The sequence below is a fragment of the Rhincodon typus genome, chromosome 18 (assembly GCF_021869965.1).
Source record: "Rhincodon typus isolate 14 chromosome 18, sRhiTyp1.1, whole genome shotgun sequence".
In the NCBI taxonomy this organism is placed as follows: Eukaryota; Metazoa; Chordata; class Chondrichthyes; order Orectolobiformes; family Rhincodontidae; genus Rhincodon; species Rhincodon typus.
The window spans coordinates 43,151,588-43,170,966 of NC_063349.1; the positions used below are offsets into that span (position 1 = coordinate 43,151,588).

The 19,379-nt window shown below is 42.6% G+C and overlaps 1 protein-coding gene across 1 annotated transcript in view; it reads left to right on the forward strand.

The window, feature by feature from the left end:
• LOC109919198 (CD9 antigen-like) overlaps positions 1-19,379 on the forward strand; it is a 27,447-nt gene continuing 8,068 nt past the window's right edge. The window contains exons 1-5 of the mRNA XM_020519182.2: positions 1-408; positions 3,737-3,839; positions 9,921-10,018; positions 16,810-16,884; positions 18,848-18,946. Coding sequence (XP_020374771.1) covers positions 346-408; positions 3,737-3,839; positions 9,921-10,018; positions 16,810-16,884; positions 18,848-18,946 — 438 coding nt within the window. The 5' untranslated portion in view covers positions 1-345. The remainder of the gene's footprint in view (positions 409-3,736; positions 3,840-9,920; positions 10,019-16,809; positions 16,885-18,847; positions 18,947-19,379) is intronic.

Consider the following 19,379-nt stretch of genomic DNA (forward strand, 5'->3'; position numbering starts at 1 on the left):
AGCTGGCTATGGAGGTGTGAACATAATTAATATCGTGTTTTTGTTCAGATTTCCCATTTGTCTACCTGATGTATAATTCCTGGTTCTAAAGGAAGCACTGAAATAACTGCTTGCTTTCTGTTTTGTTATAACATATTACACTGCAATCTTTCTGATATTTAGGTCTTGTATCAAACATTCACTGGCGAACGGTTACATTTCGCAATAAGTCACTGGACGGACAGGAAGTTTTCTGCACGCTCTGTCGAAGTTTGTTTAAATAGCAGTGTATCTCTTACTTTGTGCTGATAGCGTCCTGCATCAAAACAACACAGGCTAAAACCTTCTGCTGTAAGGATTATCAGAATGGTGGTGATTCAGGCAAGATGCATCAAATGTTGTCTCCTTATACTCAACCTGATATTCGCAGTAAGTTGGACTTTTTGCTTGTTTTGTGAGCATGATTTTCAATAGTTTCCTGAAAACAGATTTTAGCAATTTCAAGCGTGAATTTTGACCACAATAAGGTCATTGTTGATTCTAGACTGTGTTTTAATCTGTTTGTTTATTTTTTAGACTTTATTTTTGCATGGTGAATAATCTATCAAAGCATTTTTAATTTTTTTCATACTTTTAAAATGTCATTTGAAGTCATTTTAAAATGATTATAATGCAACTTCTGTGTATTTTAAAATGGGGTCTAAAACAATCCTTAGATAAAATTTCTTTCTTGAGGCTGGTGTAGATCCGGGAAAAATCAATGCTTCCTTTACATTCTGATGGTTGTATTGGTTAGCTGTGTGTTGTCTCCATCTGACGCTGAATGTTCTCTGACCTTTCCTGAGAGCAGCACTCAAACAAACTGGAAAAAGATCATTTTCCATTTGTGCATATCTCTGCTGTGGTTTGTGTGGATGGGTGTTTAGCAGTGCCCAGCGAGTTAGTGAGAAGATCAAAGATCTTCAGGCAGGTTCTTCTTGTTCGTGTGAAATTATGTGAACTCCATTTGCTTCAGTCAGGACTGAAGTCAGTCTCAAGATTTAAGCACATGGGTCTGAAAGGCCTGCTGCCACCTCTCAGTCTAGTTGGAGGATGCTGTTAAGGTACTGGGTGGACAGGGAGGCGGTGGCTTTCCTTGGTTCCCTGATCTCCCAGGTTGCAGATCACAGATAATGGGGAGGGCTAACTGATGTGTGGCAGCGTGGATAGTCAAAGTGTTGGGGGTTGATGTGTATTCAGTTAGACGTGGACAAATTGAGTGACAACTTCTGGTCTATACTTTCCAAACCCATGACCACTTCAATCTAGAAAGACAAGGACAGCAGATACCTGGGAATACCAACACCTCCAAGTTCCCCTCCAAGCCACTCACCATTCTGACTTGGAAATATATTACTGTTCCTTCAGTGTTGCTGGGACAAAATTCTGGAATTTACTCCCTCATAGGATTGTGGAGATCACTACAGCGTATCGACTGCAGCGATTCAAGAAGGTTCTCCCCCCCCACCTTCTTAAGGGCAACTGGGGATGGGCAATAAAAGCTTGGCCAGCCAGCGACATTCATGTCCCATGAGTGAATAAAACAAAATTGATGCACAGCTTAATTATATGTAAGTATTTTGTCGCCCAAACCACAGATACTGACATTCCCCAGCTTGTGCTCAGCTGTAATGACAAATTAAGAGGAAATCCGAGACTTAAATAGAATTGGAAGAGAAATTGGTGACAGGGATGGAGAAGAGTGATCAAGCAGCATTGTGGTGTCCCCAAATAAAATGGAGAAGCTAAAAAATGTCAGATTACTATTTAGAGTTGAAAGGGTCAATGTTTCATAAGATTCCCCTGGTTGGTTTTCTGTAGCCTGGGAAAGAATGGTGTAAAGCCCTGAGTGAGTGGACTAGATGACTCCACAATTTTTCACTGAGCTGTTTGTGACTTGCTCTCAGAATTTCAGACAAATATCCCAAAATGAAAGTTCATGTCCAAATTACTGCAAAATTAGTTTTCTTCTATACCTTCTTCAATTGCTTTCCTCCCCTTTTTTTATGTTCTTGTGATTCTCTGGACTGTCCTGTGCTTTCAACGGCATTTTATTAACTTTGTCTGAACTTACTTACGTCCATTGTTGTGGTCAACGCACCGTTCATGACCAGACTGGTGTTTGTTGCTCTTCAGCCATATCTCATTGGATAGCACTCTCAGCTCTGAGCCATTAGTTGTAAGTCCAAGTCCCAGTCCAGCTCAGCCACTGAATCCAGACTGAAGCTCTCAGTACATTACCAAGAGACATTACCAAAAGAATGCTCATTGTTGCTGATGCTAACTTTCTACATGAGATATTGAATTGATTTCCCCTCAACAGGAGAATTTCTTCCGCTCTTCTGTGCAATATTTTTGTATTTATTCATCAAGCAAACACCATTTAAAAAAACAGTGAACTTTTCATTGTTGCAATGTGGGACCTTGCCATGGTTGCAGCATTAGTTGCAGCATTTCCCACATTAAAGGAACTTCACCTAACTTGACAGTGAAGCATTTCAAATATCTGGAAGCCAGCAAAGACATTGTAGAAACCCATCTCTCCCTGAGTACATAGTTTTAAACCAACACCTTTTGAATGAAGGGGCATCTACAAATGGAATTAAATGGGAAATTTCACAGTATTGACCCATGGGTGATGAAGGAGAGGGCAATTCATTTGCTAAAAAAAATTGTCCTATTATTGATGATCCCTCTCATTTATTCTTTCTTTATTATTTGTTTATGGAATGTGGGAATCATTGGCTAAGCTAGCATTTTTTGCCCATCCCTAATTAGTCAACACGGTGGCTCAGTGGTTAGCACTGCTGCTGGTTTCAATTCTGCAACTGTCTATGTGGAGTTTGCACATTCTCCTCATGTCTGCGTGGGTTTCCTCCAGGAGCTTGTGTTTCTTCCCACAGTCCAAAAATGAGCAGGTTAGGTGGATTGACCATGGTAAATTGCCTTTAGTGTCCAGGGATGTGGAGGATAGGTGGATTAGCCATGGGAATTGTAAAGTTACTGGGATAGGGTGGGGAGCTGGGCCTTGGAGAGATGCTTTTCAGAGGGTCGGTGTGGACTCCATGGGCTGAATGGCCTGCTTCCTCACTGTAGGGATTCAGTGATTCCAATTGGCCTGAAACTGAGTGACCTGAGTGAATTAGACCATCTCAAAGTTAATCACATTGCTGTGAGTCTGGAGTTACATGTAGGCCAGAATCAGGTATGGTCAATAGATTCCCTTCCCTAAATTGCATGAGTGAACCAGATGGCTTTACACAACAATCAACAGTAGTTACATAGTCTTTTAATAGAGTTCAAATTTCACCTCCTGCTATGATGAGATTTGAACTCACATACCCAGAACATTAATCTGGACTGCTGGATTATTAGATTAGTTGCATTACTGCCTCCCATGCATAGAACATGAGGGCCTGCCCATTCTTAATTGCCCTTGAGAAGCTGATGGTTAGCCACATTCTTGAACCCTATGTCACCTTGCAGACAACAGAGAGGTGTGCTGGCTCTTTCAGAGGGTTGTTAAGAATCAACACATTGCTGTCGGTCTGGAGTCTCATGTAGGCTAAATCAGGTAAGGAAGGCAGATTTTCTTCCCTAAAGTCATTAATGAGCTACACAGTTCAATTGTAATAAATATATTGATAATAGACACTGTTGCCTATAAAATCTTCATGATTAACAATGTTAAGATCACCCTCTCATTGTCACTTTCTAGTTGCTGGGACTCATCATTTTGCTGCTGGCATTTTGGTTTCGCTTTGATGAAAGGACAAAAAGTCTTTATGAAGTTAGCATGAATGGGGAGAAATTCATTATTGGTGAGTGTTTGATGAGATCCAATTGAATTTTAAACTCTCGCTGCTTCCCACTCTAAACATGCCCCTGCTCTCTTGGTTCCCTCACTGTTTGCATCCAAAATTCTGCCCATTGCATTCTAACTCCCACCAAGTTCCATTTAACTGTCGCCTATCAGTTCAGCTCTCAGCCCAACAAAGCCTCACTGTTAAACATGTCCAGATGTCTTCACCCCTTCCCATCCCTGTAACCACATTTTGGTCTAGGGTGATCTATGAAGAGGACTTGCCACAAGTTAGGATGTGAAAAGCAGAGTTCTGGATGGATTTAGATTTACAATCACAGAATTGTCATGGTGTGGAAGAAGGCTAGCAGCTCAGTGTTTCTGCACTGACTGTAAGCATTTTGACTTGGTGCCAGTTTCCTGCCTTCTTCCTGTAACCCTGTACATTGTTTCTATTTACATAATCATCGAATACCCTCTTACATTCCTCAGTTAAACTTGCGACAACCTGACTGCCCGCTGTGTGACCACTTCTTCAACTTGTCAATGGCCCTTTGAATTTCTACACTGTCCTCACCATTTTCAATGCTGTCAAGTTCTGTTTTATCTGCAAACTTGGAAATGGTCACATGCACTTATTGCATCATATATATACGCACAATATATATAAAATCAGAAAAACGAGAGTCCCAATGGGGAACTCCAATGCACACCCTCCTCCAGTTCAAAATACACCCATTAACCAATACTCTCCATTTCCTGTCACTCAGCCAATTTTCTACCCATGTTGCTCCTGTTCCTCTTATTCCATGAGCTGTAACTTTGCTGATAACTGTGGCACTATTTCAAATGCATTTTCAAATACATCACATCAACAGTATTGCCCTCATCAAAACCTTGTCAGCGCTTCAAAAAAACTCCAGCAAGTTAATGAAACATAACTTACTTAAACAAATCCATGCTGTCTCTAATATAGAATTAACCTATATTTTTCCATGTGACTATTAATCCTATCCTGAATAATTGTTTCTAGAGGTTTTGTCACCACTGAAGTTAAACTGACTGGTCTGTAATTGCTGGGTTTATCTTTACAACCTTTTATTTTGGAAGTGGGAGGTCAGCCTGGAATGCATTTGAAATGTGAAGTCCAGAGATGACAAATGCTTTGGGGGAAGGCAATGATCTAGTCGTATTATCCCTAGACCAGTTACCCAGGTAATGTTCTGGAGACCTAGGTTCAAATCCTGCCGATGGTAGAAATTAAAGTTAATAAAAATCCACTGTTAACAGTCTAATGATAATTGTTAAACTATTAACAGTTGTTGGAGGATAAACTAATCTAGTTCACTAATGTTTTTAGGGGAGGAAATCCACTGTCATTACCTGATCTGGCCTTGATGTGACTGCAGACCCACAACAATGTGGTTGGCTCTTAACTGCCCTCTTGTCAATTTGGGATTAGCAATACATGATAGCACAAGTACACACAGTTTGTGAAAAGTGCACAAGCAAGAATTTCAGTAGCAAATAAACTGTGGCAGATCAGAAACAGGGCTATTACGATCAAGCTGTGAATGATTCATGTTTAAATGTTAAAGGCGTCAAAGGACTTGGAGTGAAAGCAGGAATATGGCATTGAGATAGAGTTTGGCCCTAATCTGAACATATGGCAATACAGGCTCAAAGGGCTGAATGGCCTACTCCTGCTCCTAGTTTCTACATTAACATGGAAGTAGGCGATCTTGTTGATGGTGGCCATATATGGCTGGAAACTCATTTTGAGGTCAAATATGATGCAAATCAGGGATATTCAACAGACCATGACCAAAGCAGCACAGATATCTGAGAGTGGTGTTGAGCTGAAGGTGATCACATATTTAGGGAGGGGTAAGTCCACAGAGGGATTGGAAAACAGGGATGTGGATTTTAAATTTGAGCCATAGCTGAATGAGACACAAATGGAAGTTAGCAATCCCTGGAGTTAATAGGTAAATGAGGCTTAGTCAGAGTTTTGGTTGCAACTCCTCCTTGTTTGGGACTTAATGAATGACACATCTTACTGGCTTATTTCCTGATGTAACCATAAGGTAGAATGAATCCACTTAATTTTTTACAATGAGCCAAAGTTGAAAATTTCAGCAGCGAGATTTGTAGACTGTTGTTGGAGAAGGGTTGTGGAATCAAGTGTAAAAGAAGCTAAAAGGTGGGTCAGCCATGATCTAATTGACAAGGCAGGTCATACTCAAGAAACTCTGGTGTGAGATCTACTTTAGATGTTGTTCGTGGGATACAACATAGAGAAGACCTTCCATCATATCTATCTGTATGTGATATTGTTGTGACTGCCCTCTGCGCTCTTGTGCATGTGCTGTGGATGCAAAAACGACAGTAACATAGTGGGAAATGAACAGAAGCTGATACAGAAACAATCACAGAAAATGCTGGATAGACTCAGTGGGTCTGGCAGCATCTGCAGAGAGAGAAGCTGAGTTAACGTTTCTGGAGCGGTATCAGGTTGAAACATTAACTCTGTTTATCTCACCACAGATGCTGCAAGACCTGCTGAGTGTCTCCAGCGTTCCCTGTGTTTGTTTCAGATTCCCAGCACCTATAATATTTTCCTTTGAGAAAATGACATGGTTCAGATTTGTGGGAGTTGTCCCCAAACCAGGTCAGGTTGGTACAGGCCAAGCAAGAGACAAGTGAGTCACCAGAATGGAGGTCACATCCTCTTCACCCTGTCAGAAATGGATTAACAATTGCTTTTAAACAAAAGGGAGGATCTAATGAGCTGCCAATTCCAGCACTGGCCCTCCTTCAATTGCTGAGCTCTGGGTTGCAATGAAATTTGCTCTGTTGTGTTGACATTGAAGTGAATGCAGCACCATCACCTGAACGGTGATGGGGATAAAAGGGTTAAGTTATGAGGACAGTTTGCCAACAAAATCATTGGCGTTGAAGGGCAGTTGAGCTGAGGTGTTTAAAATGATTGAATGATTCGATAGGGGAGATAAGGAAAAACTATTCGCTTGGGGAGTGGGACAGTGTGGGGGCTGGGCGGAGGGTTGCAGGGATGTGGGAGACTGGCACAACCTTAAAACACTTACGATTGATGTCAGGAAGCACTTTGTTCCATTGTAGGGAATGAGAATTTGAAACTGTCTTCCGCAAAATCTGTGGATGTCGCAGTCAATTGGAAATTGTAAGCCTGAGACTGAGAGATTTTTGCTGGGTTCAATTTAAAGAGGAATATGAAGCAAAGGCGAGCAAGTAGAACTGATCTACAAATTAGCTATTGTCAGATAGAATGGTAGAACAAGCCTGAGGGGCTGAATGGTCTTTTCCTGTTCTTACCTATTCCCCCAATGCCTTCCCTGCTTGTCCCTCCACCATTCTGTGAGAGGCTGTAATTATTTAAAGTCTGAATACTTTGCAAAATCCTTGGAAACAACTTCCACTGTTGTTTACTGACAATGATGACAGATACGCATTAAGTAGGGACTGAACTAATTCAGAATTCTTATGAAAAATCTGCAGCTGGTCATTAACCGTTTGTTCTCAAAGAACCATGTGAAAGTTCTGTGCACTTGGAGCTTCAAATAATCTGTTAGGTGCAAACTCCCCTTGCCCTGTTGGAACTTGGATGCAGTAAACCTTCATTGAAAAGGAAAGGCAGCCAACATAATCAAAGATCCCTCCCACCCTGGTTACAATCTTCTCCAACTCCTTCCGTCAAGCAAAGCTTAAACACACATACCAACAGATTCAAGAATAGCTTCTTCCCATTGTTATTAGACTTCTGAATGGACCTGTCAAATTTAAAATTTAATGTTATCTCGTTCTTTGTACACCTTCTCTGCAGCTGTAACACTGTATTCTTCACTCTGTTCTATTACCCTTATGCACTTTCTATGGTATGATCTGCCTTTACTACATGCAAAACAAAACTTTTCACTGTACACGTGAGAATAATAAATGAAATCAAAATCAAATCGAAAATACTCTTTTGGCTTGCTTCAAGGTTACTATTGATTGGTGTGCATTTATTTGATACTGAGCATCAATTCTACTCTCTGCAAACAGACTTTCTTCTTTACTTGCCCACCTTGCGTTCTTCCATCTTGTTTCTTCTCATCTTCCATAGAATCCCTACAGTGTGGAAACAGGCCCTTCGGCCTAACAAGTCCACACCGACCCTCACAGCATCCCACCCAGACCCATCCCCTATAACCCACCTAATCTACACATCCCTGAACACTATAGGCAATTTAGCATGGCCAATCCACCTAGTCTGCACATCTTTGGACTGTGGGAGGAAACCCACGCAGACATGGGGAGAATGTGCAAACGCCACACAATCAGTCACCCAAGGGTAGAATCGAACCTGGGTCCCTGGCAGTGTGAGGCAGCAGTGCTAACCACTGTGCCACCGTGCTGCCCTTCTTCCTTTCCTCCTCTTCTCTTTCCTTTCTTTATTCTTTCATGGAATGTTGGCACTATTGGTAAGGCCAGCAGTTGTTGTCTATCCCTAACTACTGTTGACCCAAGAGGCTGGCTAAAGCCATTTCGGAGGGTAGTTAAGAGTTCACGTCATTGCCTTTGGTCTGGAGTCATATGCAGGCCAGACCAGGTATGAATGGCAGATTTCTTTCCCTAAAGGGCATTAGTGAACCAGATGGGTTTTACAACAATTGATGGTAGTTTCATGGTCACTGTCACAGACATTTGGCATATATTAATTGGTTTCAAACTTCACCAGCTGCCATGGTGGGATTTGAACCCATGAGTCCTGAGCATTAGCCTGGGCCTGTAAATTACTAATGCGGTGACATTATCACTACACCACTGTCTCCCCATCCTTTCTTTTTATACTTGTCCCTTCCTCTCCCATTACCTCCTTCATACCCTCCACACTTCCTTGCTCTGTTCTCTTTGTTTTCTTCATTCACAACTTTCCATCCTGCTTCCTTTCTTTAGTTTGTTTTATCTTCTTCTACTGGCTTGTTTCCCTTCTGTCATTCCTTTCTGTTACTTTTCTGTTCATTTTTTACATACTGAGCTCCGATGAAGAGCGGGTGGGGAGGAGGTCCCCATAGAACTTGAACCCTGGTATACAGTAATTTGTTGCGGGGGGTGCTATCAAATGGTTTAGTTCTGTGCTGTAAATCTGCTGTGCAGGATGGTGGGATGGGGAGAGGGGAATGGTTCACAATTATGACCTTGCGAAAGGTGAGCCAGACCCTGAAAAATGGGAGATATCAGTGGGACTTGGAACCCAGGCCACATCATCAGATGTTTGTTTCTATTTGTTCAAGGAACGTGGACATCACTGATGAAGGCAGCATTTATCACTCATCCCTAATGCCCTTGAACTGAGTGGCTTTCTGAGCAATTTCAGAAGGCAGTTAAGAGACAAACCACATTGCTGTGGATTCAGAGTGACATGTAAGCCAGACCAAGTAAGAATGACAGATTTCTTTCCTCAAAGGGCTTTATTGAAACAGATGTGATTTTACAACAATTGTCAAAGGTTACACAGTCGTCATTAGGCCAACTTTTAACTTGGATTCAAATTTCACCATCTGCCATGGTAGGATTCAAACCTACATCCCCAGAACTTTAGTCTGGGTTTCTGGACTAGAAGTCCAGTGACACTACCACCACGCCACTACCATGTTGCCAAGGGGCAGTACCCACAGGAGAACTTACAGCTGAGTCAAGATATGTGCTTAAACACCCAGGATCTGAGAGTACAGAAGATGGAACATAGTTGGACATACACTGTCTTCAATAATGGCCGAATGATACAAAGGCAGTCCCAAACTGGGTAACTGGAGGCAGAGCAAAGAATTATAATTTATTTTCCCTACACTGTGGAGCAATGTAGGAGGAACAAGACTTAAGCTAGAAGATGTGTTCTGGAGCTGTTTCAGTGACGTGACATGCGCTGAAACTTGAACAAAAGGTGTGGTCCTTGGAAGATAATGAAGGGTTGAAGGAGAAAGGGGAGGTAAGGGATTGGGGGTAATAATCAAACACAGTGAAAAAAGAGACATTGTATCTAATGATTTTACAATTACAGTTTCCATTTTCTCTCCAGGTATTTATGTTATGTGGGCAGCGGGAGGCTTGCTGCTGGTTTCTGGTTTCACAGGATACTTTGCTGTATCTAAGGAATCAAAGTGTCTGCTCTGGTTTGTAAGTATATTGAGTCATACTTAAAGTGCGGCATGTGGAATTTGGAAATGTTGTCGGTACTACTATAAGTCTACTAATAAAGAGTTATAGAAAAACTTCACTGAAACATTCTATTGAATGTGTAGTCTGGTATATGGACTGTGTGGATGTGGATTATATGAACATGGACTGAGTGCGTATGGACTGCTCAAATATAGATTGTGTGTGTATACAGACTCATTGGATATGGACTATATGTATATGGACTGTCTATATTTGGAGTGTGTTAGTTAGGACTTTGTGGATACGGACCATATGTATATGGATTGGATGTATAGGGACTGTGGATACAGAGACTGTGAGGTTATGTCAATTTTTTGTTCCTTCCATTCAGAATGTTATCTACAACTGATTTTAAATACATGCCCTTGCCCTTTTTCTTAAGTATGATTGCAAAGTTGTTTTGATTTGGTTTTGTTATGTCATTTTGTACTTTTTTGTGGTTCTTAATTTTTTAAATCTTCTTTTGCTGTTTTTTTTAAACCTCACCTGAACAATAAGAAGGCATATGAAATACTTGCCCTTATTAATTTTCTTTCATCATTGAATACAAGTGCAAGGAGATTTTGATAGAACTGTACATGATATTCGATAGGTCACAGCTGGAGTATCAGTTGCCACAACAAAGGAGGGATGTGGTTGCATTTGAGAGAGTGCAGAAGAGATTCCCCAGGATGTTACCTGGGTTAAGATGAATCAGCTATGAAGACAGATTGGATAGGCTGAGTTAGGGTTCCTTGGAGCAAAGAGAATTGAGGAGGGGATCCGATTGAGACGTACATAGGCAGAAACATTTCCCCCTTAGTAGAGGGGTGAACAACTAGAGAGCTCAGTCTTAAGGAAAGGAGCTGGAGGTTGAGAGGGGATTTGAGGAATTTTTTTTTACTCAGAGAGGGTTTTGGTTATCTGAACCTCACTGCCTGTAGAGGTGGTAGAGGTGGGAATCTTCAAGATATTTAAGAACTTTTAGATGAACACTTGAAATGCCATAGCATACAAGGCTACAGGCCTAGTGCTAAAAATGAATGGCTGAGCATCTGATGACCAGTGTGGACAGGATCAACTGACGGACCTCTTTCTGTGCTGCAAAAAAATCCTGTCACCCTGTTCCTAAAGCTGGGCCAAATGGTCCGAATCTGAGCTATAAATGTTACATTATTCTATGTATCTATCATTTGTAACTTTTGCTGTTGGTTCACTGGGTGTGTGATACTGTACAGTAATGAATATTACTTCCTGTTCAGCTGTCTATGTTGACTGCATAAGACATTTATAGAAGCATGTCACAGAAGTGTGATCTGTTTAAAAAAAATTAGAACCCACTCACACGACAGAATCTTACCACCATTACAGATCGTCATGGGTTGTGATTAAAAGTGGTTTTTACTCTGTCGTGAATGTCTGGCCAACGGAGATAGTAAATGCGGAGGGACCTACCTGGACCGTTGGGAGGGATTGTAGAGTTGTCTTGCTCAAGTTGGGGACACCTTCTGAAGTCTGGCAAAATATGTTAAACTATTTACACCATACAGTTAATGGTATTCTACACTGAGTAACAGCAGTTGCAAAACCACATAATCTCTCACTCTGGGAAGTAAAGAGGAGCTGCCAAACTATGTTAAAGCATGTCAGACTTGTTGGACTTTGTTAAACTCTGCCAAACTCTCTTTTGCAACTCTGCCAATTTATGTTACACTATATTAAACTGCATCAATTTATGTAAAATTCTGTCAAGCTGTTAAATGATGTCAGGCCATTCCAATCTGTTTTAAATAATGCCGAACCATTTTAAACGGTGTCAAATCATTTAAAATGATATTGATCTGGTTCGATCTGCTAACCATGTTTTACTTTGTCTCCGTGCAACCCTGAGCTGGTCAATCATAGAGTCATACAGCACAGAAACAGACCCTTCAGTCCAATCAGTCCATGCTGAACATAATGCCAAACTAAACTAGTCCCACCTGCCTGTTCCTGTCCCATATGCCTTTAAACCTTTCCTATTCACGTACTTATTCTAAGTGTCTTTTAAATGTTGTAATTGTGCGCACATCTACATTTCTTCAGGAAGTTCATTCCACGTACGAACCACCCTCTTTGTAAAAAAAAATTGCCCCTCATGTCTTTTTAAAATCTCTCTTCTTTCTCACCTCAAAAATGTGTCCCCTAGTCTTGAAATCCCCCATCCTGCTATTAACCCTATCAATACCCCTCATGATTTTATAAACCTCTATCAGGTCACCTCTCAACCTCCTATGGTCCAAAGAAAAACATTCCAGCTTATCCAGCTTTTCTTTATAATTCAAACTTTCCGTACCCGGCAACATACTGATAATTCTGTTTTAAACTCTCTTCAGCTTAATAATATCCTTCCTATAACTGGCCTTATGGGATCTAGCCTACTTTTGGGTTTGGGAATCCAGGTTCAGTTCTGTACCATCGAAAGGCTGTTTCCTTAGACTAGGCTGGCCCCACTCTGAGTCATCTCTGTCTCTGCCTTATAATTGCCTGATGCAGAGAGTTCCAATAAAAATAGTTTTTATTTACACACAATGATGCTTAACACTGATCTCAGTATCACAGCTCTCTAGTGCAATTATTTTGACCTCTCTTTACTGAGTACTAGTGGCATTGATGTCAGTTACATCATCATATCGTTAACACAGACATTCTCACTCAGTTACAAATCTATAGTAAGCTAAGGATCCCAATGTTCATCATGAGTTCTCTCACCCTATCTTAACAATGCTGCGTTAATTTTCTATCATGCCCCTCTGCCATCTCCCATGTCTGATTCTGGCTCCATCTTACCATGCATCCTTACCAGATCAACTTGCCACTCAGTGGATATCCAGCAAAGGGTCTGTTTCTGTTTTGCCCGTCCCATTGTTAAGTGCTTGGGCAAGTGTCAGCAATCTGGCTTTGCCCTTCACTGGCAACATCCTGGCATAGCAGCCACGGAGCCAAGCCACTTGTGGCGCAGAGCTGGCATGGCTGGCACTCCCTTGCATGTACAAGCCTGTTCTCTTACTCAAGTGAAGGCTTAACCACCAGACCACATAGTAGCTATATCCTGCCTGATCACCCTCAGAATCACCGCTATGCTATCCCCAGTTCCCAATGCATGTTGTCATTGTCTAGCAGAGGAACGTCACCGACAGCAAGCAATTGGACAATTCTAAACATGAGTGCGTATTGACAGCAGGCAAAAGGGAATAGAAACAAAACCAAGACAGGCTGCAATTTTGCCTACAATGTAAGTCAGATTTTGGCATCATGACTGAAGAATAATTCACAATCCAGCACTGGCTGCTGCCTCAGACACCCGTCTGTTGGTACCGGGTGTGAATCAGGCCCCCTGTCTGCCTGGTAACACTCGCTCGATGTAGCTGAGCTCTAGTGTACGAGGAGAGCTTCCTCCTTCTCAGTGTCCTAGGAAGATTGATTCTGTTCACCAGTACCTCGTCGTCCAGAACATCTCTTTGTTGCTTGCTGCAATCGTGCACAGCATAGCACACCAGGATGTTGCAGTACCAACTAGTCAGACTGGACTGGGCTATCCATATACCCCTCACAAGACCAGTTCAAGCAATGGAACCACATCTTCAGCAGCCTATCATCTGCTCCACCGTGGCTTGCAATTCCCTGCATAAGGGCTTTAACTTGGGAATGGAAGGAGCAAAGGAGTTTCTTAGACCTCAGAACAGTCATCAGTGGTACACCCTGAAAATGAGGACCACTTCATCACACAGTGAGACATACTGGACCCAGATAACAGGTCTCTGGCATCCATCCACATTCAGGCTCAGCAACTTGGTGAAGGTGCCACACTGGCTGAGTGACCACCCAATGTCATCGAGACATCACTCCAACACTTTTCTAATCATAGACTCACATCAAACATTCAAGCATTCAGCACAGACCATCGATACACTTATATGACAGACGATGAAACGATGCTTTGAGGCTTGCACAGGACCCTTGGAAGTTGCAAGGGTTCTCTTCATCCAGCATCAGCCTTTTGCAGCGTCATTGCTAACTTACATTTTACTGAGATGCCAAAGACTAAGATGCAAGCATAAATGGCATGTTGAAAATCATCCTTGAGCAGCATCTAACCCCGAAGGACCTTCACGCTGCATTGCACAGTAAATGAGTGATGAAATGATTGCAAAATTCAATGTAGCTGGGCTTTGCAAATGGCCGTTTCATGTATTTAATGCTCCAACATTGTAGCATCCTGTGAATGTTCACCATGCACTTTTGGCCATCAAACTGACACTTCTCACAACTTGGGCACTGTACCAGTCATTTTCCCGAAACATCGAGAGGATGGAAAGTGATGGCAGTGAATGCAACTCATGGTAAACACTGTCAGCACCAGGCCCCACCTATTCACCAGATGCAATCCCTCTCCCATCTTCTCTATGACCTTGCACTACCCTGATAGCACATTCCAAACCATCCGCCCATGCAGGAGACCCATTACATTGAAATTTTCCTCAAACTGTTCTTCCTGCTCCCTGAAACCTGGCATTACCACTAAATGATGCCCACCCTGCTGCTTTACTCTTGCCCTTGTGGAGGGTACGGTGGTGGTTACTGCTAACAACTTCCCTTCCTTTAGCCTGCCATGCCCTCTGATCCTGTTCTGCCATCTGTCCTCCTACACCTGAACATCCCCCACCATCACTAACCTTATTTCCACCCTCCACAAATGTTCCCCCCCGCCCCACCTTGACTACCCTGCTATCTTATGGCAGTGATCCCCAGGCTGCCCCTAGGGGTCACCCTTTTACCCTCCTGAATGATCAGCAGTGTGACCCACAAGCTCTGACTGACTTTGATGGGCAGCTCCTGGAAATGACTGACCAGACTCCTGACCACTGGCCTTGCAACCTCCTGATTGATGGTACCTGATCCTCCTGACTGTTTATGCTGGCTATACAGGGCTGCTGCTGGAGCCCAGAGAGAGAGAGAGGACAACAGTTGGGCAAAGCAATGGATAATAGTGAGCTGGGGAGAAAGAAAAGCTGCTAATGACGGACTATTAGTAGAGTGAAAATGGGTTGTCTGTGATGACAAGGCCTAGTGTGTGTGTGTGTGTGTGTGTGTGTGTGTGTGTGGATGGGGTAAGGACATGGAAGGAGGTGCTCAGGTCCTAAAAATATTGAACTCAATATTGAGTCCTGAAGGCTGCAGAACCCCTAAATGGAAAATGACGTGCTTTTCATGCAACGTGAGCTGAGATTCACTGGAGCACTGCAGCAAGCCCGAGACAGAGCTGTTGGCCAGGAAACATGATGGTGTGTTGAAGTGGCAGGCAACTGGAAGCTTGGAGCTGTTTTTGCAGACAGATATGGATGTCTACAAAGTAGTCACCCAAACTGCATTTTGTCCTCCCAATGTAGAGGAGACTTTCATCACAGCCAACCCACTTTCACCCTCTAATGGTCCTAATAGCAGCTTTTCTTTCTCCCTGGCTCACCATTATCCATCCTTTTGCCTGCTCAACTGTTCTTCTCACTATCTGAGCTCTAGGTCCACCTATTGTTCACTCCTTCTCTACCTCCCACCCCATTGTCAGCATATATACTCCCTTCTGTCTACAAACAGTTCTGAAGAAGGGTCACTGAATCTGAAACATTAACTCTGTTTTCTGTTTACAGATGCTGCCAGAACTACTGAGTTTCTCCAAATTTCCAGCATCCACTTTTTTGGTTTAATGATTAAACTGTGTTTGAATTGAAGTATTTAATGTGATTAAATATCAAAAGGATCAATTTATTTACTTATTTTTATTTATTTTTTTCATGTGACGTGGGTCAGTACTTATTGCTTGTCCTGCTTACCTTTGAACTGAATGGTTTACTTGGCCATTTTAGAGGAACAGTTATACTGGTCTGAACAGCTGTGGAAGTGAACTGTTGCATACTTTTAAGGCAGAGGTCGACAACTTCTTGATAAACAAGGTGTTTGGGGATGTGGTAGGTGGAAACACGAAGTAATCAGATCAACCATGATCTTGTTGAATTGCATAACAGGGAGAAGGGGCAAAATGGCCTCCTCATGCTCCTATGTTAAGAGTCAATTACATTGCTGGGGGTCTAGAGTTACATGTAAGCCAGACTGGTATAAGGATGGCCTGTTTCCTTCACTAAAAGGTATTAGTTTTTTGATAATGACAATCAGCAGGCACTATGTGGTCGCATTGCTAGGATTAGTTTTCAATTCCAGGTATTATTGGACACAAAATCAATTCCACTGGCTTCTGTGATGGGAATTGAACCCCTATCCCCATAGTGTTAGCCAGGGCCTCTGGGCTGTGGGCTCACCGACGCCACATTTTCTCATATGTCCAATTAGGGGACCATAGTCTTGGAGCATGGCTATTCAGACAATGTCAGGGAGTATATTTCCACACAAAACTAACTGAAAATTTGGAACCACTTCCCCTGATGAAAAAATTGCTGCTGGGAGCTGATTGAAAAGTCTTGAACTGGAATTGACAGGTTTTTTTTTGGATAAAGAGATTTAGGGTTACAGACACACGTACGTAGATTGAGTTAAGTCATGATCCTATTGAATGACAGAGCTGGCTTCAGAGGTTGAATGGATTCCCTTTGTTCTTACATTGCAACCTCAGAGTTTCAGGACCTGTGTCTTAATTACAATTAAAGAGGTGAAATTAGGCAGTTTCTTATGTCAGTCTGTGCTCCTGTATCTCACTCACAATTCTCTTTTCCTTTCAGTATCTTGCACTTATTGTGATTTTATTCCTGGTTGAAATGACAGTTGCAATCTGGGTATTTGCACAAAAAGATGTGGTAAGTTTATTTTTGTATTTGAGGCCACACATTTTATTTTCTTTTTTTTTAGCTGTTAGTCTACTCCACCTGTAAGGAACGACTTTTGCCCAGACAGTTGTTGACAATCTTAACCAAAAATGTAGCTCTTGGATTCTCGTCAGTCAGTGTCTGTACAAAATATATGAAATGTTAGCGTATGATTGATATATCGCGGTTAATAATTCAAACTAAAGGTGACACAATTACTTATTGAAATGTGAAATACACTTACAAAGGGTATCTTAAGTTAAATTATGGTTCGGTGATGAGATTTCCCAACTACTTGTAAAAGTTTCTCACCTATTATTCTCTATTTTGTTGATGTAGGGTCTCAATTATCCCAACACCTCAAATTTAAAATTCCCATTCCCTCAGCCAATTGGCCTCATCCTGCTCCATCTCTGTTACCTCTTCCAGTCCCACAGCTCTCTCAAAACCTCCATTCCTCTGATGCTGGGTGTCATATGTATCCCACTTCCCTTCGCCTTGAATGGGTAACTATGTCTTTAGCTAACTAGGTCCCATGCTTGAACTCCAATTCCTAAACTCATAGAAATTGGATAAACATGTGGATAATTTTCTTTTAGTGGCGTTGGCTGAGGGATAAAGATTGGCCTGGAGGCTAGGTCTTGGTTGCCGGCCTTTCAGTTTTATTACATATGATCTGCAATTGGTTTTTAAAACCAACCATTATTAATACTTGGCTTAGTTAAGTAAGTTGTTACTCGGAAAGAGTTAGGCCTATTGAAAATCTACTGTAACTGTGGAAGAGCCATTTCAACTGATTTCCAACCCCATCCCCCAACCAGTTACCTCACATTCCTTTCCTCCCAACTACGCTTTTCCAAGATCCAGACACACTCCAGAACGTTGCTAGTCACCCAACTCTTCCCCCATCCCAGGAAGTAACTCCATCCCCATCGCCACAGGCTCCAATGCCATCTCCCATGCAGCTGGATGAGTCACAATCCCCAGGAACCATCACTGCCCCCTCCCCACACTCCGGGACCCTGCCAATACCCCTGCCCCATCGGATACAACATTCCTCTTGCTCCCCCAGGACCCAATATCCACTGCTCCCTCCGGAACCGGACATCACCTGTCCCAATATCTGCTGCCCGCTCCGATCTGCTCTAAACTCTCCTTCTCACCTAGAGAGTCATAGAGTCCCTACAGAGTGGAAACTGGCCATTCAGCCCAGCAAGTCCACACAGCCCCCCTGAAGAGCATCCCACCCAGACCCGTCCCCCTACCCCTGCATTTCCCATGTCTGACCCACCTAACCAACATCCCTGGGCACTATGGGTAATTTAGCATGGCCAGTCCACCTACCCCGCACATCTTTGGACTGTGGGAGGAAACCAGAGCACCCGGAGGAAACCCATGCAGACATGGGGAGAATGTGCAAACTCCACACAGACAGTCGCCCGAGGGTGGAATCAACCCCAGGTCCCTGGCACTATGGGGCAGCAGTGCTAACCGTCTGCCCTGGCACCTTACCCACTAGACACCCTATTTACCTGGCACTTTTCCTCCCAAGCTGGTGCCTTACCCACCTGGCATCCTAACCTTCTGGCACCTTAACCTCAGAGTTACCTTTCCTTTATACAGCTGCTGTCCAAGTGGCTGTCTGTGATACTGAACCTTTAAAACACAGAACATGGAAACTGATTGCTTTGAGGAAAAAGAGGCATGGTTTGGCTTCTGTTCACTATCCTACACTGTGAGGGACCTGTCAGGTTTGAAGTTTGGTTCCACCTTGCTGAAGGAATCCCGTGGGATCTCCTTTCAGAAATGTGGTGCTTTCTCATAACGTAAAAAAAGCGAGGAATGAAGCAGTAATCTGCGTATGGTTATCGTTCCTCAGAACATTCAGCCCAAAATGAAGTCTTTGCTCCAATGCATGAGTTACCTGAAATTGTCTTCCCTGTTTCCTTTCCAGGTCATTAAGCAGTTGCAGGGCACTTACGCTGGGACCATCGATCTGGGCAATCAAAATGATTTAGATTTTAAATGCATGATCAACGTTCTGCACAAAACTGTAGGTAGACTGTTTTCTCAAATCTACATCTGACTGCATGGGGGCGCACTAGCAACACTGTTCTTCATCCCCCCTTTCCCCTCCACAGGTACCATTACAGTTGTGACTCGTTGATGACCCTGATAAAATACTGTCAGAATTTCCGGAACCCAGCGAGTATTTCTCATGCAATGCCCTGCCCCATTCCCCTTACGTGCTGGATAACAGGGAGCTTACTGTACACCCTTTTGAAAGTTCCTATGTAACTTCAGCACCATTTCAAGTCATGTGTTCCATATCTTAATAACCCTCTTTAAATTACTCTCAAAAGAGCCAATGCACAGGAGGTGGAACTGAATGCTCTTTATCTTTGGTAAATGATTCTACAATTTTGTCTTTTGTCTTGATCCAGACTTTCCATCAATGGGTTTCACCATTTACTGCCTTCTTAAGA